The sequence below is a fragment of the Leishmania martiniquensis genome, chromosome 16 (genome assembly GCF_017916325.1).
Source record: "Leishmania martiniquensis isolate LSCM1 chromosome 16, whole genome shotgun sequence".
Lineage (NCBI taxonomy): Eukaryota > Euglenozoa > Kinetoplastea > Trypanosomatida > Trypanosomatidae > Leishmania > Leishmania martiniquensis.
Genome location: NC_090151.1, coordinates 618,746 through 644,339, shown reverse-complemented (window position 1 = coordinate 644,339; position 25,594 = coordinate 618,746). Strand labels below are relative to the sequence as shown.

At 55.8% G+C, this 25,594-nt stretch overlaps 6 protein-coding genes across 6 annotated transcripts; 2 read left to right on the top strand and 4 right to left on the bottom strand.

Annotated features, from left to right (window-relative positions):
- Positions 1-872: 872 nt before the first annotated feature.
- Positions 873-2,942, bottom strand: LSCM1_05800 (uncharacterized protein; the record flags this gene model as incomplete). The annotated part of the gene is made up of 1 exon (XM_067323239.1): positions 873-2,942. One exon carries the CDS (start codon positions 2,940-2,942, stop codon positions 873-875), a length of 2,070 nt encoding a protein of 689 aa, XP_067179874.1.
- Positions 2,943-4,063: 1,121 nt separating this feature from the next.
- LSCM1_05799 (uncharacterized protein) lies at positions 4,064-7,774 on the bottom strand (the record flags this gene model as incomplete). The annotated part of the gene is made up of 1 exon (XM_067323238.1): positions 4,064-7,774. One exon carries the CDS (start codon positions 7,772-7,774, stop codon positions 4,064-4,066), a length of 3,711 nt encoding a protein of 1,236 aa, XP_067179873.1.
- A 1,750-nt stretch (positions 7,775-9,524) lies between these two features.
- Positions 9,525-13,544, bottom strand: LSCM1_05798 (uncharacterized protein; the record flags this gene model as incomplete). The annotated part of the gene is made up of 1 exon (XM_067323237.1): positions 9,525-13,544. The coding sequence occupies one exon, from the start codon at positions 13,542-13,544 to the stop codon at positions 9,525-9,527; it is 4,020 nt and encodes a 1,339-aa protein (XP_067179872.1).
- Positions 13,545-14,147: 603 nt separating this feature from the next.
- Positions 14,148-15,437, bottom strand: LSCM1_05797 (uncharacterized protein; the record flags this gene model as incomplete). Its single annotated transcript, XM_067323236.1, has 1 exon — positions 14,148-15,437. The coding sequence occupies one exon, from the start codon at positions 15,435-15,437 to the stop codon at positions 14,148-14,150; it is 1,290 nt and encodes a 429-aa protein (XP_067179871.1).
- Positions 15,438-18,316: 2,879 nt separating this feature from the next.
- LSCM1_05796 (uncharacterized protein) lies at positions 18,317-21,688 on the top strand (the record flags this gene model as incomplete). The annotated part of the gene is made up of 1 exon (XM_067323235.1): positions 18,317-21,688. One exon carries the CDS (start codon positions 18,317-18,319, stop codon positions 21,686-21,688), a length of 3,372 nt encoding a protein of 1,123 aa, XP_067179870.1.
- A 1,553-nt stretch (positions 21,689-23,241) lies between these two features.
- LSCM1_05795 (uncharacterized protein) lies at positions 23,242-23,583 on the top strand (the record flags this gene model as incomplete). Its single annotated transcript, XM_067323234.1, has 1 exon — positions 23,242-23,583. One exon carries the CDS (start codon positions 23,242-23,244, stop codon positions 23,581-23,583), a length of 342 nt encoding a protein of 113 aa, XP_067179869.1.
- Between the last annotated feature and the right edge of the window lie 2,011 nt (positions 23,584-25,594).

Sequence of the window (25,594 nt, the reverse complement as noted above, 5' to 3'; positions counted from 1 at the left end):
TTTAGTATGGTGTGACCGAACAAAAAAAGGGGAGGCACGGCACTAATGGAAAGGGAGTTGGGTAGGCAGGAGGCGAAGAGGCTTAAGAAGTTGTATGCGAAGAATAGTCAGCGTGGCTACCAGCAGGCGGAGAGGCGCACATGCACATGCATGCCAAGCCGTGTGCATTCTCACGGAGGTCTAGTGAAACACCTTGTGCTCTCCTTACGTCACCACACTCACGACCACGTGCGCAGGTGCGTCTGCGCACGGCACGGAAGCGTGTGTGAGGCGATGGTGCGATACTAAAAGCAGAGCGGCACAATGACTGCCACTAACTGAAGATGCCTACTCCCCCACCCCATCCATGTGAGTGCTGATTGGGGCCGAGTGAGTGAGACTGCAGCGACGAGGGCGGCCCCACCCTCGATTCAGCCGGAGTAGCGCGGGCCAGTGCTGCAGCTGATGCTCCTCATCCTTCATATGTGTATATGGGAAAGACAGGGGAGAGAGCAACTCCGGTGAGACGGACTGACGCGACCCGCATCCCGAAGATCGGTGACTTGGCGAAGCGAATGGCAAAGAGGCAGACAGAAACACACGAGAGCCGCCACCCCCTACGCGCGTGCGCATGTGATTACTCGCCCCCACCCACTTACAGACGTTCAGAGCGGGAGGAAACAAAACGGAAAAAACGAAGTCAAAGCTGTGAAGGGAGCAACGCACCTGTGCGCACATACGCACATGCCGCGATGGCCTGGGGAGAGCAGTCCAGAAGGCCTGTCGCCCTCTCCGCCTATTGTGAAGCGTGGGCTGCCACAACTGGTCGTGAGCATTGAGCGGTAGTGTGTGTCATACCACCACGACGATGAGGAGCTTTCGCCCCGTCCGCCCTAGACGGCCCGCTCGCCTGGTGAGCGGCCAAAGGGAACGGTGCTACCCAACATGCTGCCGACATCCTCACGACCCTTCGGCTTAGTGTGCTGGCCGAAGCGACGCAACACCGTGTCACGCGGTCGCAGGTGCCATTCTGTCTTCAGCTGACGCAGGCGGTGCGGCGGCGTCTCAGCTATCATCGTCTCGGCATCCTCGCCGAGTGCTCCGGACGGTGCGGCGGCTTGCGCAGCTTCAATGGTGGCAGCGAACGAGTCTACCTCAGTGGAGGTGCCGTGCGCTTCCTGGCACATGCGAAGGCACGTCAGCGTATCATCGTTGAAGGGGATGCCTAGCAAGGAGTAGAGTCGAAGAACATCGGAGGTCATGCTCAACGAGCCCTCCGCCGACTGTGCGTTGGCGAGCAGTAGCGAGTTGAGAATGCGCGTTGTCAACGGCTTGCCAAAGCTGACAAGCTTCTTCACTTTAGCAAAGGCGCTGCTCACGGCGCCAACGTGGGCCGCCAGCTCGATGCACTGGTCGTATATGGGCAGGATGCTGTCGACGATGCTGCCGACCTCCTCCAGTCGCTGCATCATCGCCTCGCAGCTGGTGTACATCTGAACTGTCGGCTTGTCGCACGTCGCACAGGCCTGCAAGAAGAGAAGTGTCATCTCCGGGGTGGGGTTGATGCCGCTGTGCACAAAGAACTGCTCGTACACCGCTAGCGCCAGTTCGCCGTCCGCCTGCGTCGCACAGTCGAGGAATGCCGTGGTGAAGAGGAGGTAGTCCGCCGTCAAGCCTCGCTGAGACAGCTGGCCAAACACATCGATGATGAAGTCCCCCATCCCAGGAACGTGGCGGATGGAGTAGAGTGCCCACTGATAGCATTCCAGCGAGACCCGAATCTGTGCACCCTCAGCAAAGCTGAGGGCCTCGAGAACGAGGGTGGGCATGTTCAGCATGCTGCACATGCGCATGTAGGCCTCCACGCACTCGCTGTTGCGCTTCAAGGAGTAGAAGTCAAAGAGCGACCATGTGTCAAGGCCCCGAGCCGTGTAGGCCTCCCAGGTAGCCGGTACTCCATCCAGAGCCTCCGGCAATGCGCTCGATGAAGCTGATGCAGCCTCCGTCGTCTCACTACACGCAGACGTACTCGGCGTAGCGGACGTCTTCTGCAGCTCCTCAGCAGCCATCGACACTAGAAGCATCGTCTTGGCCAGCATTGAGGGGCGCGGCCGCAGATGCCGCTGAATGACCTCCGCCATGATGGCCATGCCGTGCGACGGTTTCTGGCACGCCACACAGAGCTCTAATACCGCGTCGTAAAAGTACGTGGTGAGTGTGAAGGCGTTGGCCGCGTCACCTGCAGCGTCCGCCTCCATCTCTCGCGCACGCTGCAGGTACACACCCCAGCCCTTCTCCCACTCCCGGCACACAGCGCAGCAGCGGATCATTTCCGCGTGCGTCTCAGGCCCGACATCGACTGGCGGTATGTTCGTCACGACCATCCGCTCGAAGATCTCCTCCGCGCACTGGAAGCTTGCCACGCGCTGCCAGTCCGCCACAAGCGTCAACTGGTCTTTTTGATAGCGTAGAATCGCCGCGCAGCTCTTGTCCGGCAGTGGCACGCGCTGATACAGAAAGTCCGTTAGGAGTCGGTTCGGTGTCGGTAGCATGCGCGCATGTCGCACCAGCTTGTCGATATCCAGCAGATGCATGTCTCGCTTGAAGTAGCCGTAACGGGTGTAGCGCAGGTTCTTTGCCAGTGGCGTTTGATTGTATATGTGCTTCATGTGGGGCCGATCAGGGTCCACCCACACGCGGTGCGCCTTTTCAAATCCAGGCTCCCCGCCAAAGAGCCCCATTGCCGACGTGGTCAGAGCTGGGCGGTGCAGCTCTTTGTAGGCCGCACTTTGAATGTGCTCATCGAGCGCCTTGGCCGCTGGCGCTGTGTCATCGATCCATAGCGCCTGCTGGTCGCCTGCGCGAATCCCTGTCTCCGTCATCGGGTGCGTCTGCATGAAGCTGGAGGCCGAGGCCACCGCAAGAGAGGCAAAACAGCGCGACAAAGCGGTGCCGAAAAGCATCGCCTCTCTACCAGTACGGCCTTCTCACTCGTGTTTGTGTGCGTGTATGCCGCCTTCACTGCGGTCTGTGAGGAAACCGGGAGCGGTGCTGGCGGTTTCGTTCAGGTATGCAAGCAGAGACGCGTACGAGATCACTCGCACAAAGGAGCGAGAGGGTAGCCGAGATCACGAGGACGGGCGAATAGTGAGGGAGCGAAGGATCGGTCCAGGGGCAGCGCTGTGGTTCCAAAAAGGGCACATGTCAAAGACAAAGAGAAAAGAAACAGTGGGAGATGCTGCAGTTGCACACAGACACACACACTCGAAGCACATACACTCGAAGCAGTGAGCTGCGTGTAAGACACAATAGACATGCCCATCCTCTCTAGTACATCGAAAGTGGAGAGCACGTGCTGGAAATGTACTCAACAGTGCCATGGGGGGGGGGGCTCAGCGCGAGACTAAGTGTTTCACAGACTTGCCGCTTCCTTCACCCTTTCCCCCCCCCACACACACACACACCTCAAACCACATGGCGAACTCTCTGTGCACACATTCGCTCTTCAACACCTGCTGTGCGTGTTGCTGGCGTGTATGTGTGGGAGGGGGGAGGGGGGCTCTTACTTGACTGCGAGATGGCAGCACGTGCGGCACTGACTGATAGCAACACACTGTAACTTTACATAAAGCACATGCACCCATTCCCACTGCTGTACATCAGTCATACGACCACACAACAAAAAAAAACGGGAAGCGAAGAAGTGCGCTGCGCGTGAGCGGATACGCAGTGAGCACACCCCCTCTACCCCTCCGACCAATGCCCCTTTGTACCATCGTGGATACATCTGGAAGAGAGTAGCGCGGAAAAGGGGGAGCGGGAGGCTTTCCGCGACACGGCGCAAGAGAGACAGAACGCATGACGACTTCAGGCTTGCCACACGCACCATCAGCCTCCTCGCAGTCAAAGATACGGGCGCGCAATGTCCCAGCGCCTCAAGAGCTAGAGGGGGGCGTGTCGAGTCAGCGACTCGCAATTCAGTGCGGTGGCACCCGCGGAGATGAGCAAGAAAGAGCCGAATGGGAACACAACGACTACTTCGAGGCCGGTGCGCGCGTGCCCTCGGCCTCCGGCCACATACAAGCTAGGCGTCGGTGACGGGTAGAGGGAGCCCCTTCGCCTTCAGCTGGGCCTCTAGCCCCTCGACTATTGCGCGCAGTCGTCCCATCTCGGCCTTCTGCACACTCATCTCCCGCGCGTACCCCTCGTCGTACACGGAGACGCCACTCGGGTCGATTGGGCACACCACTCCGGCCTTTGCAGCAAGCGTGCGCGCCTCCTTGCGAAGATCGTTAATCTCCTTGATGAGGATGACGTTCTCAGTTGTGATGCGCTGCTTCTCCACGCGATGGTTCTCCTCGTCCTTGGCGATCTTTTTCTTGAGGCTTGCCAGGTTGCCCTCCAGATGGTCGCGCTCGCGGTGGTAGTCCTTGACTTCATCCGTGGCGGTTCGAGCAGATGTGAACGGACCCTGATTGGCTGGTTTTCGCCCATCCGTGTAGTTTTCGTAGAGCGTCTTCGCCATCATCTTGAGCCGCTTCTTGTCCTTTGATATTTTATACTCGTTGTAGGTGTCGCTGATCTCTGCCCACATGCGGCCCTGAAACGACTTGGCCTCGGCTATGCGCGCCGCGATGCTGTCGAGCTCTTTCTGCTGGGCCGCTCGCTTCTGCCGCAGGCTTTTGATCTGCAAGACCAGATGTTCATTGCTCAGCTCGTACTGGCTCGTCTCGGCCTCCATGTGCTCCAGCTTCAGCTTGGAGGCACCGATCTCATTGTCCTTTGGCTCAATCTGCATCTTCAGCTCCTTGCGTTTGTACTCGAGTACAAACTTGAACTTCTCCAGCTCCTGGTTCTTGGTACGCAGTTCTTGGATGCGGCGGTCCTTCTCGGCGATCGTCTCCCCTCGCTCCCGCACCTCATTAGTGAGGGCTTCGATGTCGCGTTTGGCCGAGTCGATGTGCGACTCTAGCACCGTCTGCTGCCGCAGTTTCTCCGTGACATCGGCCATCTTGGCCTCTAGCTCAGCACGGCTCAGGTTCAATTTGGAGAGGAGCACGTTGTTGGCGGACTGCAGCACCGCCGCCTCCTCCTCCTGTTCACGGAGACGCTTCTCGTAGTTCTCCTTTGCCTTCACGATCTCCGTGTCGTTGTCCTCTTCAATCATGGCGCACATCGCCTCTGTCTCCGTGTCGTTGCGTTCCTTCTCGGCCGCAATGCGGTGCTGCTCCTCATCCAGCGCGTAGAGCTCCTTCTGCTGCCGCTGCTTGTCCATCCGGCGCTGGGCCTCCGCCTCGCCCTGCAAGAGCGCCTTCTCACGTGCGTGTGTCGCATCCGCTTCCGCAATGAGGTGGCGCAGTTGATCGGCACGGCTACTGAGTGACTCGATCTTGCAGCGGTAGTCGTCCTCGGTCTGGGTGAGCGCCTGGGCCGACTTCTGCTCCATCTCCGCCATGAACTCAGTGAAGCGGATGGCCTGCTCGCCTTTGGCCGCGTGCAGCACGGCGATCTCTGCTTTTTGCTTCTGCATCTCACTTTGGTACTCTCGGTCAAGCTGGGCGATCTGCTCCTCGTGCTGCCGTTCCTTCTTCAGCTTCTGCTGCGCCATGCGCTGCTGCAGGTCCTTCACCTGATCGGCGAGGCTTTGCAGGAGCTGCCTGGAAGCGTCTAGGTCACGGCGATCGACAAGGAGCTCTGTCGTGTACTCGAGCTGCTTCACAGACCCACGATGCGGAGCCACAACATCCCAAAAGACTACCATTCCGTCCTCGCCGACAGTGACGAGCAAGCCTTCATCGTGCGAGAGAGCCATGGCCGTGACCATGCCAATGTGAGTGGCGTGCGACTCGATGGTGATGTCCCGTGGCGCCGTTATGATGCGCGGATTTCCGTGATGCCCGTCGCCGCTGCCTCCAACCCCTACAGCGCCGGCACCGCCACCGCCTCGGTCCGCCACCGGTCCGTTCAGCTTCTCCCCGAGGTATGTGTTGAACACACGGACGGTGCCGTTTTCGAAGCCGCCAAAGAGGAGTTTAAGAGACTGACTCACCAGCATGCACCGCATCGACGCGTCTGGCAGGTTGTATTCGATCGTCTGCAGCATTGTGGCTCGGTCCATCTGCCGCATCTTGCGATCGTTTCCGGCAGCCCAGATAGTGTGCACATCCGCCGCGCCGCAGTAGTACGTGACGGCCTTTGTGACGCTGTCTCGGACCTTGTGGAAATCACACAGGCTAAACTCAAAGACGGCGCCGTCGGCCCCAGACGAAATGAGGCGCGTGTCATCCGGGGGCACGAAGCTGAGGCTGCGCACTTTGCTGTTGTGCCCGCGCAGGTGACCAAGCAGTTCGCAAGTGTACGTGTAGTGGACGTGGATTATGGTGGAGCTGGCGACGGCGAAGTACTGCCCGCCGTGACTGAAGCGGCACGTGGTGCAGTTTCGGATGCCGATACGCTTGAACTCGCACAACTCTTTCTGGTACACGTTGAATACGCGCAGCGAATCTGTAAAGGCAATGATCATGTGCAATCCGGATGGGTGCATTGCCATGCTGACAATCTCTTCGTGAAAGTAGTTGCGCATCTCCACCACGTTGGTGATGCTGTTCCACAGAAACACGCTGCCGTCACGGCCGGCCGTAGCGACAAGCGGCCGCTGGACGCACAAGTCTACCGAAACGATGCCGCTCGTGTGAAAAGGCTGCCCGACCGGCTGAAAGACCATGTCCTCGGCCTTCGTGAAGTCCGCATTCGGCACATTCAGCGCATAAATCTGTTTTGTACTTGTGAGGAAGGCAAGCAGCTCCTCTGCTGGAGGAGGGGTGAAGGTGAAGGCGCGAATGATAGGGACCTCGGCGCCAATCTTCGACGCCGTTGTCAAGTCCGTAGTAGCGCCATACTTTCCCTCGGCAGCAAAGCGGAACGTGCGTACCTTGCGGTACATCTCCTTGCTGAGTGTCCGCTCGAAGAGCGTGATGAGGCCCATGTCGCCACCGCAGACAAACCCCTTCGTGTAGGACGCCAAAGCCGTGATGGGGATGCCGTCAGACGGGGACAGTGGAAGGGGGTGCTTATACTGCTGCTGCTCGAAGAGCAGGAGGTCTCCGTTGTCGGTGGACACGACGAGTCGACTTTCCTCCTCGATCATCCAGGTGTGGGCCAGGTAGTGCACATCTGGCGCCTCCACCCCGCCGGAGGTTGGGAACAGGTGGCCTTCCGTGTAGGAGAAGAACTTTACACAGCCCCGCCCCGTGACGCAGATGAGAGAGGCATCGTAGGGGGAGATGGAGCACTGTTTGAGGTGACGATTATCCTTGGCAAGCATGGCGCTCTCTAGTGCCGTGCCGTGGGCGAGCATCTTGTGCTTCTCCACGTCCCAGTACACCAGCTTCCATTCTGGGAAACCGCCAAGAGCAACGAGGTATCGGCCGTCCTGGGAGAAGGAGAGCGAGACAAACGCGTGGGAGCCGACGTCAGAGAAGTGCAGCACGGAGCGTCGCTTGATACGTGGAGAGGCAGTGGGATCAAAGAGGTAGATGACGATGAACGGAGCCTTGCCCGACTCGGCCACTGCCAAGAGGCGACGACTGGGAGCCAAGGCCATCGCCGTCACCCCCTCACATCCGGGAGTGCACAGCACGAGCTCCTGTGTGCCTTGCTGTGTATCGAACAGCACAAGACTCTCGCCAGCGATCCAGGCAATATAGTCTTCGTCAAGGTAATGCAGGCCATCTTTGACATCCTCGCACACGCCGAACACCATGCGGCGCTCGATCATCCGCGGGTTTTGCAGCATGGCGACGGAAGCGACCCCGTCTCGAGCAGAACGGAGGAAAGCAAGGTCAAGCAGCTGTGTCAAGGCCTGCCGCTTTTATTAGCCTCCGCAATAGCGCCCGTGAGGAGTGAATAAGGAGACTGGCAGGCAATCGCTGCTCCGCGTCTTCTGAGCTGCAATATGGGAAGAACAGCTAACTTGGACAGGCCACTTTTATATTGGGAAGGCGAAGAAAGAGAAGGCGAAGAGAGAGAAGGGTACGAAGACAAGAAGAGACACGAGAGGAAAGCGGCACTGTGTGCGCAAGATGCGGAAGGAAAGCAGGTTAGCCGCCCAGCCCTCCTCTTCATACACACACACAAACACGCACAGCATCAGCAGCGGCAGGCACAGCAGAGAATGCAAGCAGAGAATGCAAGCAGCGAGAGGCATCGGCATTTTGAGATCACCCTGCACACAACCCATGGCACGAAAGATAGCCGCGCGTGCCTGCGCCCTTCAGACTATGGTCCGTGTCAGGTTAAAGAGCCGAAAGCGAGGCGCAATAAGGAGTGAAAACGGAGAGACGGCAGCGTTGTACTGGCTGGCAGAGCGACAAGGACAAGAGGTCTGCGCCTTTCTTCTACCCTCACGCACTACGCGTGACGAGGGAGGGAGGCAGGAGCACGTATTGGAGAGCTGAGGCTCTTCTCGTCGCCAGTCGCCATTGCCTCAGAAGAAGGATTTAACTTCAAGTGGTTGTGTCACCTCATTCGAAGAGCACTGACAGCCTCCACTTCCCGCTGCCCTCGCCTACTTCTCCCTTCTGCCCCGGATTAGCTGGTGAGCTCACTAGCGAGGTGATAAACGCGTCGTCTCAAGTGAAACAACATGTTGATAAAGCGACACAGAGAAAGACTCACGGCACACGCGAAACACAAGCTTAAGAGATCACGCTGCTCACTTCTATGCTCGTGCTTGCAGAGAATTATATGCATTCGGTGGAGCTATCCAGCACCGGAAGAACAAACAAACGACACAGCGAAAATGTGTGTTCCGCTGCTCAGGACCCCCAGCCAGGCTCATATGGAGAGCACATGTGATGATGCACGCTCATCCGAATGAGCTATGGTACTGACCCAAGGAGATGCTGCACTGTATTGGACGATCTCGCTGCGACGACGGCAGTCTCCTGCCCCACCCATCTCCTTCCTTCGGGCTCTCATTCATGTTGCGCAGACTCACATCGAATTGTTCTTCGACACACTCTCACTCATAGTGTGTACACACGTGCTCATCGCGCCTACAGAGAAGGGATAAAAGGACGACGGGGCTGGGAAAGAAAGGCGAAACTAGAATGGGACGATGGGCGATTCAAGTCGCCACTGTCACACACCTCACACGTTCTCGTCTGCCTTTTCGAAGACGCAAAGGAGGAGGGAGGGGGAGAGGGAGGGAGACGGAGAGGATAGAGAGGTGCAGCGAAGGCTCGCACAACGGTTACAAGATGCAGGAAATACGCTGAGGCTTGCGACGAAGAATATTTAGCTCGCTAGCACGCGCGGGTGGCAGGGCACCGAATGAGAGAGCGGCATCGGCAGCCGTGAAGAACTGACGCGCTCTGCGTAGTGCCTCAGCAAACGAAAGCGCAGCCCCGCCTGGCTCAGTCCTTACTTTCCTTGGCAGCTCCGCCGCTCACCACGTGTGCGCCCACTGCACTCTCCAGATCTGCCCGCAGGTCGCATATGCCCTCCTCGCACACGCGCAGAGGTGATATGGCGGTGCACACGACTTAGATGCCGGCGAAGAGTGAGTCGAGATCAACAAACAGGTGATCGATGCGCTTGTAAATAGTCTCGGCAGCAATGTTGAGAGGGTCGACTGGGTCGGCCACCTCTTGCACCGCCGGATCCGCCGCCTCCGCCAGCGTGTACAAACGGCGATCCACGCCGAGGCAGCGGCGCGCTTGATAGTAGTGAGCATCTTTTACCCGCGCTGGGCAGCCTGGAGCGTGCGGCACATCAAACAGTGCGCGGTAGTACGTAAACTGTATCCGCACTGCCTTGACGGCAGCTGCGCTCCCGCCGCACTCGTAAAACTGCCGGATAATACCGTAGCACGTCTGGGTGAAGCAGTTGGCGACGTAGTCCACCGGCAGCGACTTGCGGCAGCTGACGCACACGTACAAGTCGAAGCGGTCTCGCTGCCTTTCCTGGTCAGTAAGCACCTCCAGCACCCGCGCATGCGGATTGATCGGGATCATGAGGCGGCAATGCGTGCACGCCACCTGAAGCGGAAGGGCAGTTGGGAAGCATTCCTCCAAGTTTCGGCTCTGAAATAGGGAGCTGTGCGAGAAGTCGTTCATCGTATCCACCTCATCCTCGTCCAGCTTGGCGCCGGTGTGGCAGGAAATTCCCATCGCCTCACTCAGCTGGGCGTTGGAGAAGCCCTGAATGTGCTCGCACAAGCGCATGACTGGGGGATAGATCTGCGCGGAGAGATACCACTCCGAATCGATGTGCAACTGGCTGTTCTGCCGCACCTCATCCACGTGAAACGCTTTGTCAGTCAGCCGGTCGCCGGTGCAGATGACGTACGGGATCAGATCACCGACACGCACCAGTTCCCTCCGCTGCTTCATACGCAGCGCGACAGTGGCGTGAGGAAAGCCGTTGCCGCGATACGCCTCAGGCTCCTTTGTCAAGCTCTTCGAGATGACGAATTCGTCGAGCGTGTAGCGCCCATCCCGCACCTGCTGCGCCACATCTCGCATGTAGTTCATAAGGTAGTCAAGAATGTCCTCGCTGCCTTCCGCGTTCAGGACCCGACTCAGCACCGAGTCGCACACATGCTTCGAGAGCGGACACCAATCACGCCGCACCATGTCGAGCCCCTTCACCTCCCTCTTGTACGTCTTGCCCTCCTCCTGCCAGTCCGTTACCGTCAGTGCAGCGTACTTTTTCTTCTTCAGCAGCAGAATAGCTCGAAAGACGCCGTCAATGTCGATCTCAAGGCTCTGATAGCGCTTATTGATCTTTGCCTTCAAGTCTAGCCCAAGGTCCCTGACTGCCTTGATGTCGTTCTTGATTCCTGTCTGGATCATGACGGAGTCGGTGTCGCCGTAGATCACCCGCAGGGAGGGGTTCAGCTGAGGGATGAGATCTACCGTGCTCTGCAGCGCCAGACGACCTTGACGCGTGACAAGCTCGGCAAGCGGCTGCGCGTGGAAGCGGGAGTATTCGAAGCCGAGGCAGCCGTACATGCTGTTAGCCGTCAGCTTCAGCGCTTTCTGGCGAATCTCCAGAAGCGCCAAGCTGTTCACGTCCTTCTCCGCTTTCATAAGCCGCTTCACCTCACGGCGACTGTCTACAAGACTCTTGATCACCTTCGGCAGCACACACTTGTGCAAGCACGGTGAGGAGAGGCCCGCCGCGGTGCATGAGGCGCAGATAAGGTTTTCCGGTGGTGGCACATCAACCTCACTCCTATTTTCGCGATCAACGGTGGTAAAGCAAATGTTGAACTCCTGAATCAGAGATGGGTACAATGAGTTGAAGTCGAGAAGTAAAATGTAATCCGAATACAGGCCGCATTTGGGGTCGAGCACCATGCCGCCTTGGTACTTGGCCTTCCGTTTGCCATCCTCCTCGTCGTCGTCTCGGCCCCGCTTAAACTCTTGCACATGGCGATCAGGGGTAATGAACTTGAGGTCGTGGAACGTATGTAGCAGGAGGTACTCGATACGCTCGGAGCGGGCACCAAGCAGGGTACGGCTCCACAGGTTCCCTGCAATGGTGGTAAGGCGCTTCGTCAGTCGAATCACATCTAGATGCGAGATGACAGCCGTGGATAGCACAGCGCAGTTGCACACCTGCAGCAGCACATCGTAGATCTCGCGCGATATCGACAATGTTGTCGGTGTGAGTACCGAGATCCCAGGTTCGAACTTGTTGCTGCCCTTAGTAATCCCCTGTAGTTGCATCTGCTCTGCAAGCGACAGCAGCCTGTAATTCACCGTCTTGTAGTGCTCCCGCGAGAGCAAGTAGGAGTCCACTACAAGTCGCCCGATGCACGTCTCCTTTCCCTGATTCGTGTTGGGTGCGGTACCCTGGAAGCGTGGGAGTCGTTTCAAGTCTAGGCGGCCAATGGTAGACCACGAGGAGATGCTCAGCTCCTGGTATCGGCGGAGAAGCGTGTCCAGCGTGAAGCTGAGGAAGTTGTGGCCGATCATCATGTCCGCATCGACTTTGCCGAGTTGTTCTGCAAGCCAGTCGAGCAACGCGCGCTCGTTAGCGAAGCGACGCACGCCGGGCAGACCTTTGGCGTTGCAGTAACTTTCCAGATCGATCGGCAAAAGGGCGGACATTGAGGCAGGGCGCACGCCAGTCATAATAGTGTCAGGAATGCAGCAGACCCTGCTCTCAATATTGACGTCCTTGTAGACTGCGACAGATACGATTAGAATCTCATTGGAGGCGCCTCTGCTATCAAGCTGGGCATGTATCTGAACACTTGCTAGCGTAAACGGCGGAACCGGCAGCCTTGTGTCCTCGATTCGGACGCTCTTCGGAGATTCGACACTAAACTCAAGAGCGCAGTGCGAAACGCGACTCGCCGACGCGGCCAGGCCACTGATGCGGAGAAAGCTGGGTCCTTTCAGCTTTCGTTTGATCAAAAATAGCTCAAGGAGAGACGTGGACGCGCCCATGATTACCCGAATGTGCCGAAACGGTCCCTTCGCATTCAGTGGCGGGTAGCGGCCAGGGTATCGCAGCTTTGCCCAGCACGTCTTTTCGTGAGGGATTTCCGGCTCCTCGAAAGCGTAGTAGCGCTCCACAAATTTGATGCGGCGCTGCTCAACTCCCTGGTTGCGGCAGATGTCATTGATTTCCTTCACGACATCCTGCTGTGATGAGCCCTCTTTCGGTAGAACAAAAATGCTACGGTACATATTTCGCACACGAACGCAGCACGATAAGTAGGAGGATCGCCCGTTTTTCTCTACCATCATTTTCCCAAAAAGAAACAGCGATCCTGGGTCAATAGAAAGCGTGTACGGTTGCTCACGAGCGTCAAACCAGTAAAAAAGGCCCTCAGTCATTTCCTCTGGCCTGTAGGGGACCACTGGCATCACGAGCTGCGTTGCCTCTGTCATTGGTGCCAAGTTTGCGGCGATCTCAATACCCTGCTTTGGCGTCTCTTCCTTGCGGTAGCCCGCGCCACCACCAGCTGACGGTGTCGGCCTAGGACAAGGCGGCTTAGCGCTTCGGTCTTCTTCAAACTTGAGCGGCTCGTCCTCCAATGCAACCACGGTCATCTTGCCTTCACCCTCGCACTTCACCTTGGCACTGCTGCCTGCTGGCGCTGCATCTGCGCTCGCCAGCCTCGCTAGGAATTCGTCGGCAGTCAGGGTTACTTCCAGTTCTTCATCATAGTCTTCAGCATCACCGTGCTGCTGCAGCAGATGCGATACATCGATATCCACTGCGACATCAGCATCCTCATCAATGCGGTACCGCTTCAACAGACGATCCATGTCCATGTCGCTCATAGACTGGGCAAGTGTCTGCTGCCTCGGCTTTGGTGTCAGACTTGTGGCTGATGAGGGCTTCCTCAGTCGTTTTGCTGCTTTTTTCGCCGAGGGGAGATGCGGAATGGCAAGGTCGCCGGACTGTGGGATATCTTCGTCCTCGCCAGACTGAAGTATTTCCTCCCTTAATAATCTCCACTGATCCTCTTGGGTCTCATCGAAGTTGGGGGCAGTGGGCTTGTGGGAGGACCGACACATTGTTCCATCTTCGCCACCGGGCATGCTGTAAGTGAGCAGTGGAAGAGTAAGTCTCTATGGTGTCATTCAAGTCTATTTTGCTGCACAGCTCGAAAGCGTGTGACTTTTAGAGCAGTCGGATTAGCCGCTGAAAGGCAAAGGAAGGAAGACGGAGAAAAAAGCTGCACTAACGTCAGAAGCGTTGGTCAGTGGAAAGACGTGAGGAGGTTAAGAAGGTAGAGAAACAACGAAAGTGCTACCAATGGCACAAAGGTGTGAGAGCAAGGCAGAGACCGCTTCCAATTGTGGATTCTGGCAGCGAACGCAGGGGTAGCTGAGATGCATGTATGCGTAGGCCAGGCAAGAAGCGCATTTGCTCACTCCCTACCTCATCTGTTTCTCACTGCTAGGACACAAGTTCAAGAGGAAAGGAACGAATCGAAGATAGATTACAGCCCATACGTAAAGCCGAGACAAAGTTCACAGCTATGAAACCTCATGCACTGTATGCTCGAAGAAAAAAATAAGAGCCTGCAGGCACTCGATAGCCAAAGAGTTCTGATTCAAACATGCTTAGTCGAAAGAAGGGGTGTAACACTCACAGATACCCGGTCCATCTGAAAGAGGCAGATTTGCAACCCTTCCCATTCAAGCATCGTTCTTGCACACAGTGCCGAGTCGCTGTGCATTGCGCACCGAAAACGCTAACTGCCGAGCCAGGTTCACCAAAGTCACCATTTCAGATCTATCTAAGGTGATCAGCTCCTTATTGGGGTTCATTATGACCTTCATAGCTACTGCAATGCCTTTCGTCTCCAACTTACCCCAGATGCGGCACTTCTCACACGTCACACAGTCCATTAGACGTGAAACGTTCAGCATCATCGCTTTGAACTGTGGAACCAGAGACCGACCCTTCTCAGATTCCAGAAAAGCGCTTTCATCGAAGGTGCGATAGCAGATAAGGCGCGAGTTGAAGAGCTCCTTGATGTTCTCATGAAGCTCCAGATCGGTGCGAGTTGCCTCGCCGTTTGCACCCGTATTGAAAATGTTGACGTCACTTGTGAAGAGCAGCTTTGCCTTCGCGAGGGCGCGAAGAGTGAACTGATAAAGTATATATAGGTTGCCTACATAGTCTGGAAACGGCGCAATACGTCTGTTGTACATCTCGCAGTTCGGATAGAAAGAAATGTTTGGGCTATTGTAAATTCCAGCATTGTGTTGTGGTGAAGTGAGCTTAGGATCCTTGTAAAAGCTAGTGCAGACGTGGATGTTGATGGACATGTGTAGCCCACTCAAGAGCGTCTTGAGGATGGATACCTCCTGGCAAGTTTCACCTATGTCCGACAACAAACAGTTTTCAGCGTAGATGGCGCGCCACACCTGCGCTGCGAGAGGGCCAGAGTATCCCGTGTTGCCCTCGGGATTAGATACCAGATCCACGTACTCCGCCCCGTCTTCCGCTTTTAACCAATCTCCCCACTCATCCAGGTTCGAAGGCTTTTGCAGTAACTGTGTGACGCTGCCATCAGGCGTGTTAAGTTCGCTCATATCCTCGTTGGCCCGTAGAGCTTCTGGGATAGAGTTCTCATCGCATTTGCATACGTCGCAGGTGTTTTCGGCACTGGTGCACAAAAGGCTCACTGCCCAATAAGGGCACGGCTTTGCGCTGTTCACCTTGAAGTAGCGGAAGTAAGGTGACACGGTAACACGGTTGAGGACATCCAGCAGCGATACAGTCCACTCATCGATCTCCACGGGGGAGGAGTGGCAGTACCCATAGTCTAGTCTTGTGGTGTTCAGAATAATCCGAGGATTTGAGGAGCGGCTTGAGGCGGTAGTGGTGCCGACGGTTGCTTTGGGTGACTCGTGTGTGAAAAAAAGAAATACAACAAGAAGTGCAGCGTAGGCGCACTTGAGGCCGATCTCCATATTCATTTGGGCTGTGAATAGTACTTAATGATCTGAACGAATGTCGCGTGGGTGAAGCTTCAGACACAGAAGCAGATATCAAGAGGGAAAAGTCGAAGAAGAAAAAAGCAAAGGTCATAGCTAAGCTTCGGGTAAAACCAGCGAGAAATGCGAAGCCTACCCGAGTCAGTTGTGGAGAGGCGCCAACAAGGGTGGTGGGGTTTTGCTAGAGGGGACAGACTGAACGTATCAGAGCCCACTCAGTTACCGTTGGTGCGGAGAGCTTGAGCCGCAATGCAAAACGATGCACACAAGGGCAGAGGTATATACCTGCTAACTATTACCCTGGCCTAGCAAGAACAGCCAAACGCAGTTATCGCTGGTATTCAGGTCTCGCGAAAGCCACTTAGCAAAAACTCACTGACAGGCGTACGCATATGACCCTCACCGCTCACCACAAACGGAAAACAGCAAATCAGCGATGCTAAGATTGTCTTCCCAAAGCTTGCCTACGGTGATCGTAACGGGCACGGCATCCGGGCCCTTTCTACTCTATGGTCTTGCTACTCGGCCGCCTGTACAGTTGCTTACTCGCTCTTATGGGGCGCGGCCTGTGTCGTCACAGAGCCACCGATGAAGACCTCGGTATCCTCTAATGGGGCACCGAAGTGATGAGGAAAGGTGACGTTGATGACTTTGACGGCACTCTTGGCACCTATAGCGAATGCCAAGGATGGCGAGTGGAAAGCTGCGAGCCTGTTTTGAAGGTGGAGTTGAGTAACTGAGGATCCACGTAATCCAGCACAGGAAGAAGATGCGATAGGGAAAGCAGAAGCGTGCTGAGCTTGAGAAAGTAAAAGACGCTTTGCCTTGAGAGTAGGGGGAGGGTGTAATGGGAGCTGATTAACTTCGTGATCCACTATCTGCCCCTGCTCTGCATCGAAATAACGCACGCTAGCTGCAGACTTGTTTGGCCAGGGAGAAGCTGCGCAACTTATTGGCGTAAGCAACGCAATGGAGGAGGCGAATGCGGAAGAGAAACTGCGAAAACGAGCAGGGCGCATACCCGAGAAGCGCCGTGCAGTTGCAAGCCAAAGGGCACGGTCAACATGTCTTCAAGCAATTCATGCCTGCTCGCGCCTATAAAGTGCGCCCTTTCGCAGACGCGGCACGGTCCTCACTAACGCGCTGGAAAGCTTGAGGCTGCGTGCTCAAACGGCACAGGGAAACATGAGGATTTACCTCCCCCCCCCGTAGAGCGGCAGCCGGTTTTCTTGTGAAAAGCTCAGCTGTGCATATCGGGCGGAGCGCCCATTGCCCCCCCCCATTCACCTCCCCCATAGCGTCTTCGCTGTCATTTCCCTGCCACTGTGGCAACAATTCAGTGCTTTGGCAAAAAATGGCTCTGCAGCGCTAGGCAAGCTAGGCTCACCTGGCATCGAGGAGAGAGAAAAAAGCAGGTAAAACCTACGATTCAGTGATGAGTAACATTTTTGAAACATCCAATTAAAAGAACAAGGGTGTCCGTTGCACTCAAGTGATGAGTGCACCGAAAAGAAAATAATGGAAGCAGCCCACGTTAATGTAGTGGGCACATAGACCATGCAGCGCCGCGTTATGCTTCATTTTCCACCCTCTGTTGCCCTCTTCTTCCACTCCTCGTCAGATTCTCCAGTACATCTTTATGACTTTCAAGAACTACTTCCCCGCATGTACTCGCAGGGCTTTGTCTTGGCGAAAAGGCCGCTCAGACGGCCGCATCACGGGCACCCTATTTAACAAGCATGTTCGACTCCCCTTTCATGAGCGCACAATGCTGAACGAAGTGAGCGGCAAGAGCTCAAGGCGCGCCTACAATGCGTTCGATTCTACCGCTGTTCGTCGAGAACTCAACGGAGCTACGCGAAGAGCCAATTACTCTCGATTAGCCTCACAAAGTGTCTTGCGCCAAATTAAAAGCGATACGCAGAAGCAGAAAAGGTCGCTTTCTCCTTACAACAAGCTTCTTCCTCTTCGATAAAGTCAATTCGTCTTTTTCGCACATATTCAATGCAGTGGCGTGTGACTTCGCATGTTTGAAGAAAATGTGGAACGGCACTTCTGCTTTTGGCTCTTTATTGCAACTGTCTGTACTCGATGAGAAGCGTACGCGAAGCTACAAGCAAGGTGGAGACTCTTCGTTTGATATTGCTGGCTAATACACTGTGATCGTTTGGCTTGCAACCTCACAGTTATCAGCGGGCACCGCTCTTCTCGTAGTCGAGTGATTCTTGTCCAAAACCCTTTCAGTCTTATCATGCTCTAAAGTATGCTTCTTCCCCACCCCAATACCGGTGTATATCAAACTCTAGAATGCCAGCTCGCCGATTCTGAGAAGACAAAATGCCTTTTATCGGAACTCGATGAGTGTCCACATTTCACTAACGGAAAACAAAATCTGAGCGAACCGTGACTCTTTCATCCGCCGGCATGTCACCCAAACTTGGGGAGGCGGCCTGCCGCGTTTTTGACGGTGCGAGGAAATGCAGCGGCGCACTAGTATGACGTTGCTGTTTGCTGATAAACTCGTGCACAGTCATCATTACAACGCGCCTGCTGAAGGCAGCAGTTGCGAGTGAAGTAGGCACCATTACTGAATTGCTTCGTAATAATGATAATAATGAATATTATTATTATTATATGCGCATATATGCTCCCCCATTAAGTAGCCTACCCTGTCTCTTTTTTTTTACACATTGCTATTGAAGACAGTGACTATTGCTGGAGGATTCTTTGAGTCTCGAGCTGTGGAGAGCGACCCACATTCAATTACGCAAGGCGTATCGATTACACCAAGAATTACTTATCTTCTTTCTTTTCACGCCTATACACTAGACCCAGAAGATAGAAAAAGAATTCATAGAGACATGTCTACGGAGGCCGTTAGGCGACAGATTCTGCTTTCTGTTGATGCGCTGACTATTTCTCTGAACCGAATTCCGTCACCGTCTAGCGTCTCTGAGGCATGTGCGGCGGCAAAGTTGCTCCGCAACCGGCTCCTGCGCGAGCGCAGCCGCATTGTAGAGCGCATTGAGACACTTCGAGAGCGACAGCTCTTTAATGAAGTCAGTGGAGAGGATACCGACAATGACGATGATAACGCTGAAGCTCAGCTTGCCGGAAGCGATCTTAGTCGTGCAGAATTCACATTCATTTGTGAAATGTCGGTGGCAGAGAAGCTGGTCGTACCGTTGCTCTTGTCGCACGGGATGAATTTCAGTGATACGCTGCTTCCTCAGCTTCTAAAACTTTTGGCAGTAATGTTGCTACCGATCCCTCGCTTTTCGGCCAATGAGGTTCTCCAGAATGACATGCTCCAAAAGATAAAAGCGCGCTGCGGAACAGACGAGTTTTTCGCGTTACTAGTTCAGTGTATTGCGCCAGTTGCTGAAAAGAGAACGAGGGGCGAGCTGCACCGTGAAGACACCGTTATTCTTGAAATTGTTCTGACGGTCGTTACGTACTTGCTGAAGGGAAACCCAGTGGACACGGAGAGAATCATCGGTGCTTTCTGTCGAAACCATGGCGTCGAGCTCCTTCTTGTTGTGATAAACCAGAACTATTCCCGCGTCGGCAGTGCCGGTGGGGTAGCCAATGATGACACAAGGAATGTGGCCCCGAACAGCTGGGAGGGGGAGTATCAGAAAAAGGATGAGGAGAACGAAAGTGATAGCATCCCCAAAGGGACTCAGGCGATGAATGAGAGTTACCTTGAGGAAGAAAGCGAAATCGATCTCGATGGCAGCTCACAGTCCTCATCGAAACCATCAGATGCGATGTACGGGGACTTCGATCAGGAGTTTCAAAGGCAAGTAAATGGCCTCCTGGAAAGTGACGAGCAGCTGTGGAAGTGGAACTCATTTGTGCTGTCGGCGATCGCAAGCATAATCTGGTGTGTTCCTGCAGAAGAGCTCGCACGTATGACATTACTCGGTCACACAGGTGACTTGTCTCCGGACCATATGCTCTCTGTGCTTTTAAATCGACAGCAGTTCCGTGATTGCAAGCAAACGAGCGACAGATGGCGTTTTGTAGCCCGTAGCCGAAATGGTGCTGTTACCTCCAATGGAATTCTTGTCCGTGCCTCACCGAGGGGCGCAAGGGGAGGTGGAACCATTGGCACTGTTTTTTCGTTGCTAGGGCCGCGGCGAAAGGATCCACTTGAGGCCATGAAAGATGTTGATTTGCGCAAGCGCGGTCGTTTTATCAAAGGCATGTACCAAGGAGTCACGCCGCAGTGCAACCTTCCGCTGCCCACAAAGATACATCTTTCACATCAAATCAGCGCTTTTTTGAACTTTGGTTTCGAACCGCTGAGCATTATGATATTCGACAAGCTACAAGACACTGCTGCAGCCGTCGAGCGTGCCTCAAAGGAGCACAAGGAAACTGTCATTGGGTACAAGGGATCTGGCGAGACGCAGGAGGTCACGTCACCTCTCGACACTGCGATGTACCAAAGTCTGGATAACGTGCTGCACTACATGACAGTATGTCGCTGCGCTCTGCGGTACGTCAGGATTACTGCTGAGCAGCTGAAAAGCGAGCAGAAGTCCTTCCTAGTAATGTTTCCTCAACAGTGGCAAAGCGTCTCATCGATTGTTTCCCTGGATTACTTGGAGCTCGGGTTTTCTGTACTGCGCTGCTTTCTCGATTGCAAAGACATCCGTCGACGTGAGGATGTGACGATTGTTGTTGGATACTTGGCAGAAATACTTCTAATCCTGCAATTGCTGCTGCAGGGCGAGATGGCTGCCGATCCTGTTGTGCAGGTCGCTGCGCACGCCTTGGCGTCCTCTGTCCTTTACAAGGAAGAGAATATCAAGCTTGTGTTCGGCTTGCTCTCGGAATACTCAAGTCGGGTGATGGCTATTCACAGAGCGCAAGTTTTTACGCTGTTCACGTTTTCAGTGTTTCAGCTGGTGGAGAAATGCAGCTACAAAGGGAATCTTCTTCTTCCGAAGCGGTCGAAAAAGCACAAGACATTGTCTGTGAAGGAGGCGGCTGATGCAGGCGGTGAAGGCAACCAAGACGACACCGAGAGCGTCAACTCAGCTGCTTTGGAGGGCCTGCATGAGGAGATGATTGAGGACATGAAGGACATGATAGATGACGAAACGAGCGATGAGGACGCTAGACGGTCCGACGGGAAAGCGAGTGCGCGGAGCCAACGTTTCGGTGAGGAGCACGAGGTGCCCCTTGTAGCTGTAAATCTTCCCGAAGTGGCATTGGAGTCAGGCGATGGTGGCGCCTCTGTGGACGCTGACGGGTTGGGGCGGCCGGAGAGGGCCACATCAGAAGCGCGACCTCCCTCTATCGCCTCAAGTGGCCGCACCGCCCTATCGACAATCAGCTCTGAGCGGGAGGTGGCCATCAACGGTTTTTTTCATCGTCTGGCGTCGCCAAAGAACATTAGCGTTGTTCACTCTACTCTGCGCCACTGGCGCGTGAACACTGCGGATGTTAACATCGCACTGACATTCCTGATGAACACGTTGGTGCGTAATGGCTGTGAGAGCGCCTTCTTTAACGTTGCATTTCTGCTGCTGATGAGGGAGGTTCTCACCAATGGCGAGAAAACCCACGGCCCACTTTATGCCGTGTGTGATCGCATCGTCTACGACTTTTTCAACCCGCCTTTCGCAAAAGCGCAGGATGCCTGTGCCGCCCCAGTGCTTTCACATGAGGCGGAGAGCGGCATGCTGAGCGGCGCAGAGTCCTATCTCGGCTTTGAGGTTTCGCTGCGTTGCACACGCGCGTTGTTCACTCTGAGCACACTCGACTACACATACATCGAGGAAAAAGGGATGCCGCATCTGATGAGCTACACAGCAATGCCGCTTCCTACTGCAGGCGCCCCTGACGCGCAGCAGGAAGGGTCCAGTGTGGCCGCGCCCCTGGCCACACACCCCACAAGCGTCATGGCCCACCACGGGCGTTCAACGGCGACGCCCGATAACGACGCAAACGAGCTACATGGCTCCGATGCCTCTCCCGACATCGAGGATGGCGACGCACAAGTGGTGCCTGGTCCGAACCCTGCAGCGGAGGGTGCCAATAGGAAGGGTAAGCGACCATCAAGGAGGGACGATCACCACCGTCATGGCTATAAAAAGCGCTGGCGGCGCGAAGTATCCGATTCCTCTCCTAGGAAGGAAGGTGACACCAGCGGAATCGGCTACGAGCCCGCCACGGAGAACTCTGAGTGTGAGGATGCGGCAGCTGCCATACAAGCCTAGAAGGTTACCCTGGCGACGCCCTGTTAGGCTCCGTGGTAAACACGCTGGCGGCTGAAGAAATTCAGAAGTCTCTCCCGTTCTTCTCTCTTACACTGTCTACAGCAATTTCACAGCGTACACCACCAACACGTACGATCTGCTGATGACCGTTTTTTTTTGCCTTTATTGCCCTCGGACGGCTCGAGGTTCCTGATGTGCGAGAGCACACACCGCTGCGTGATATCTCAGGGGTTCAGTGCTCACTCTGTGGGGGCATGCCATGCAGTTCTCCTCCTCCCCCTCCCCTCTCTCCCCCCCTGCCGTATGCCGAGCCACCCGATCTGGTGGCGGTGCAGGGTGAAGTGCTCACACCGCAACAAAGGCAGAGCGGAGTATCGCTAGTGGTGTCAGTGGCCATGCCTTGGACGGCGATGCGTCGAAGCGAGCTGAAACACCGAACGTGCTTGTGCCATCGAGACGGTGGGCGAAGCGCCAGCGTGACTCGAACGTATCCCACCCGGCTCCCGCCGCCTGCTGGTGGTGAAGAGCGTGAGCCACGCCCGAGGTGGAGTTGCGCGTCACGCAGCGACTCGCATGACGGGCGAGGCTGCGCGGCGACCTTCGAGGCGGCCGAGTCGAGCTTGAGGCGGAGGCCGTGCTCAGGCGACTGAGCGGGCGCTGTTGTAGCGCATGTTGACGGCTGCATTGCGGTATGCGATGGGCCTGCCCAGCAGGCCTCAGGGGGAGGGGGGGCCGAGCGGAATACCCATCATTATGTGTGTAGGAGAATGGGTTCGCTCGGAAAAAAAATTCATCGTTGCAGGCACATTCAAGTGGGGCAGAAATCCTCTACGCCATTGTCAGGTACGCCGTCTCTCTTTGTCATTACCTGCATAGAATCGCTTTCAGGTAGACACCACATAGCGAGGAAAGCAAAGCAAAGCCAGCGTAATGGGTCCCCAGGGAAGAATCAGCCGGCAGTCAAATCGTCTCCCTTCCCGGGGGGAGGTGGGAGGCGTCGAGGCAGAGAGGTCGCCGCCAGAGTATCCGGCATGTTCACGGAGCTCTCTCGCGCATTGTTTGCGAGATCGCAGAAGCAGCAAAGGAAATGAGAAAGCGGATTTTCTCCCGTTTTTTTTTTCACTCGCAACCCTCCAGCGCGCAGTGCATGGGTAAAAAGGTAAGCGAGAGCGTGAGGACATATCGCTCCTCAGCACCCGTAACACGCGTGCACTCATGCATGTACGCCCCCGTTTCGCCGTCTTTTCCGTCCTCGCAGCTCCCTTCATCTCTTCACGCCGCGTCGTGCCACTCTTTTATGTGTGTTTGCTTTCACGTTTCCTTTACTTTGCTCAACGACGCCCCCCCTCCATAGGCAACCAACAGTGACAGCATACCTGCATGCGAGCACACGCACCTGCGCACGCCCAAGCTCCAACCTCTCCCCCCCAACCCCCAATAGCCGTAGAACGGCAGGGGCCCTGCTCCACATTAACTGCTCCATTGATCTTCCTTAGATTGACTGGGCGCTCACAAGGAGGTTTACCACACCAACACCCGGTGTAATACTCTCGATGTTGCAGAAGACGAAGGAAGTGCCTACGGAAGAGGAGCTCAGCCTCCGAGTGCGCCAGGGGCTTCAGAAGCGCAAGAAGTGTGCTCTGTGCACCCAGACTTTCTACGTGAACGAGCTACCTGGAGCCATCACGCACAAGTCCATCTTAGAGCTTCGCCAGAAATGGGGAATAGAAGTTCGTCGTGGTGACCGTATGCCGCCGCCGTCGCAACTGTACAAGCGAGAGGAGATTTGCATCTTCTGCATGCAGTTTTTTGACACCACCGGCTCTATGCAGACGCAGCAGAAGCTTCTGGCGTCCACCCGTGATGGCATCTCACCAGCCCTGACATTACGGTAAGACCTCCATAAAGAGAAAAGGCAAAAGCGAAGCAAAGTTAAACTGGCGAATATGCGCCTAATGTGTTTCACTGCGTTTGTGCCACACAACAACTTGGCGACGCTGCTGCCGTTGTGTCCCGCTGTTGCGCTTACCTCTGCGTGTACGTGTGCTCCGCGTTCTCTACCGCTGCGCTTCTCCCGTACCACCATTCCCTCTTCGTTTGTTTTGCGCGCAATGCTCTTCGCTGGTGAAATAGCAGTGAAGGGCGCCTGTCACCTCCGCTCGGTGCGGATGTCATTGCGGTTTGCCACTCCGCCGTCATTTCGTCTGTTTGTACTCCCTCTGCCTCGTTCTCTCTCCCTCCTTTCTTTATTTTTCTCACGCCGCCCCTTCGTTTGTCGGGCTCGATGTCATGGATGTAAACGAGCGATGGAGAAAGCGAGAGTCTCTCGGGAAAGGCTGACATGTATGCCTCTGTGTTTGACCTTCTATGAGAAGAAGGTGGGGGGAGGGGCGAGACTTGCATCAGTGCTGATGCGCAGAGAGCACATCATCCGCCCCTCATCCCGACTTCTCTCTCTCATCTTTCCTCCACTCCGCCCTCTTCCGTTTTTTTTGCCTTCCAGCCTTCTCTCTTGTGCTTCGCTTCGTTTCGCGTTGATGAGCACTGCTGAGTGGATGCGTCTGTGGTTGAGTGATGCTCCTCTGGGGGGAGGTTCATCCCACCAAACCAGCCAGCGAAGCAAGCGCGCATTCAGCCACTTACCCATCAGGGGCAGAGAGAAGAGACACGCTTGCTCACAAGTGCCGGCCCTTCTTGCCTTGTCTCTTCCGAAGCGATGGTTGATCTCCGGCGGCGACAGCAAGGGAGGAGAAAGAGGGGAAGAAAAAGGTCCTCAGAAAGGGTCCGAGAGGGGCCCCTCTTTCTCTGGCCCCCGCGTCTGCCGCCGCCGAGTGTGCGCTACTACCCTCTGCTTGCCGTGCCAGTGGCGCACCTGCGCGTATATGCCCTGTGAGGAAGCGCATTGCTGGCAAGTGACGCAGTGGCCAGAGGAAAGGGGAGCGATGCCTACGCCTCTCCTGGTTATACCTCGTTTCGGCTCGCCTGTCGCTCCACTGACTGCACCGCCTTGAAGCGAGAAGGAGGGGCGGCATGGCCGCAGGTGGTCCCACTCGTCTTCATCTATTGTCCCTGCTCCACCCTTGTACCCCTCTGGCACCTTTCTTTCTCCCGTTTCGCTTGCCGAGAGGACGCACACAGCGCGTTAGCACACACGTGAATGGCACGCTCATACCAGTGCACGTGCTGGCGCGCCCCACGCAGCAACAGCAGGTTAAATGGGCGCGAATAGACCCGCTTTTTGTTTCTCTGCGTCTTATCAGGCCACTCCCTCCCCCTTCCCTATGGGTGTACACCAGCGACACAGCCAAGCAGAGAATAGGCCCAAGCAATCTTGCACGATTGCCTCTTCGTACAAATGTCGCACAGGCTCTCGCCATGCGCAGTACATGGATGGGCGAGTTCTCCCCAGCCTGCGGAGGGGCTCCAGCGGCGGCGCTGATGCGGCCCCATCCCGAGCCCCTGTTCCGGCAGCGGCAAGCCCTGCCGCCAAAACACGGGCGCGCATTCTTTTGGAGCTCGTAGCGAGGATGGACGTGCTCGCGATCCCGGCAGAGGAGTTCCTGTCGAGGTGAGCGAAGCGCTGAGAGGCGGATCCGTATGGGCGCGGTGATGACGGCAGGACTCCTGCGAACGACAGCTGTTTTTTCGGGCGCGCCCACGGGGCTCCGCAGTAAAGTTGCTGTACCCGTGAACGCTGTACTCGCGTCAGAGGTGAATTGCCTCCTCAGCATGCGCAAAACAGTGGAGTTGGCGGCGTTTATTCAAGGGCGTGAACGGGGTACCAATCCAAGTGCTGTGGCAATATTAGAGGCGAGGCAGTGGCAGTAGCAGTAGCAAGTTGCCCGGCCGAAGTGGCGCTGGGTTTAGTAACTGCATTGAAGTATTTGCGCTACCGCAGCGCAGCGC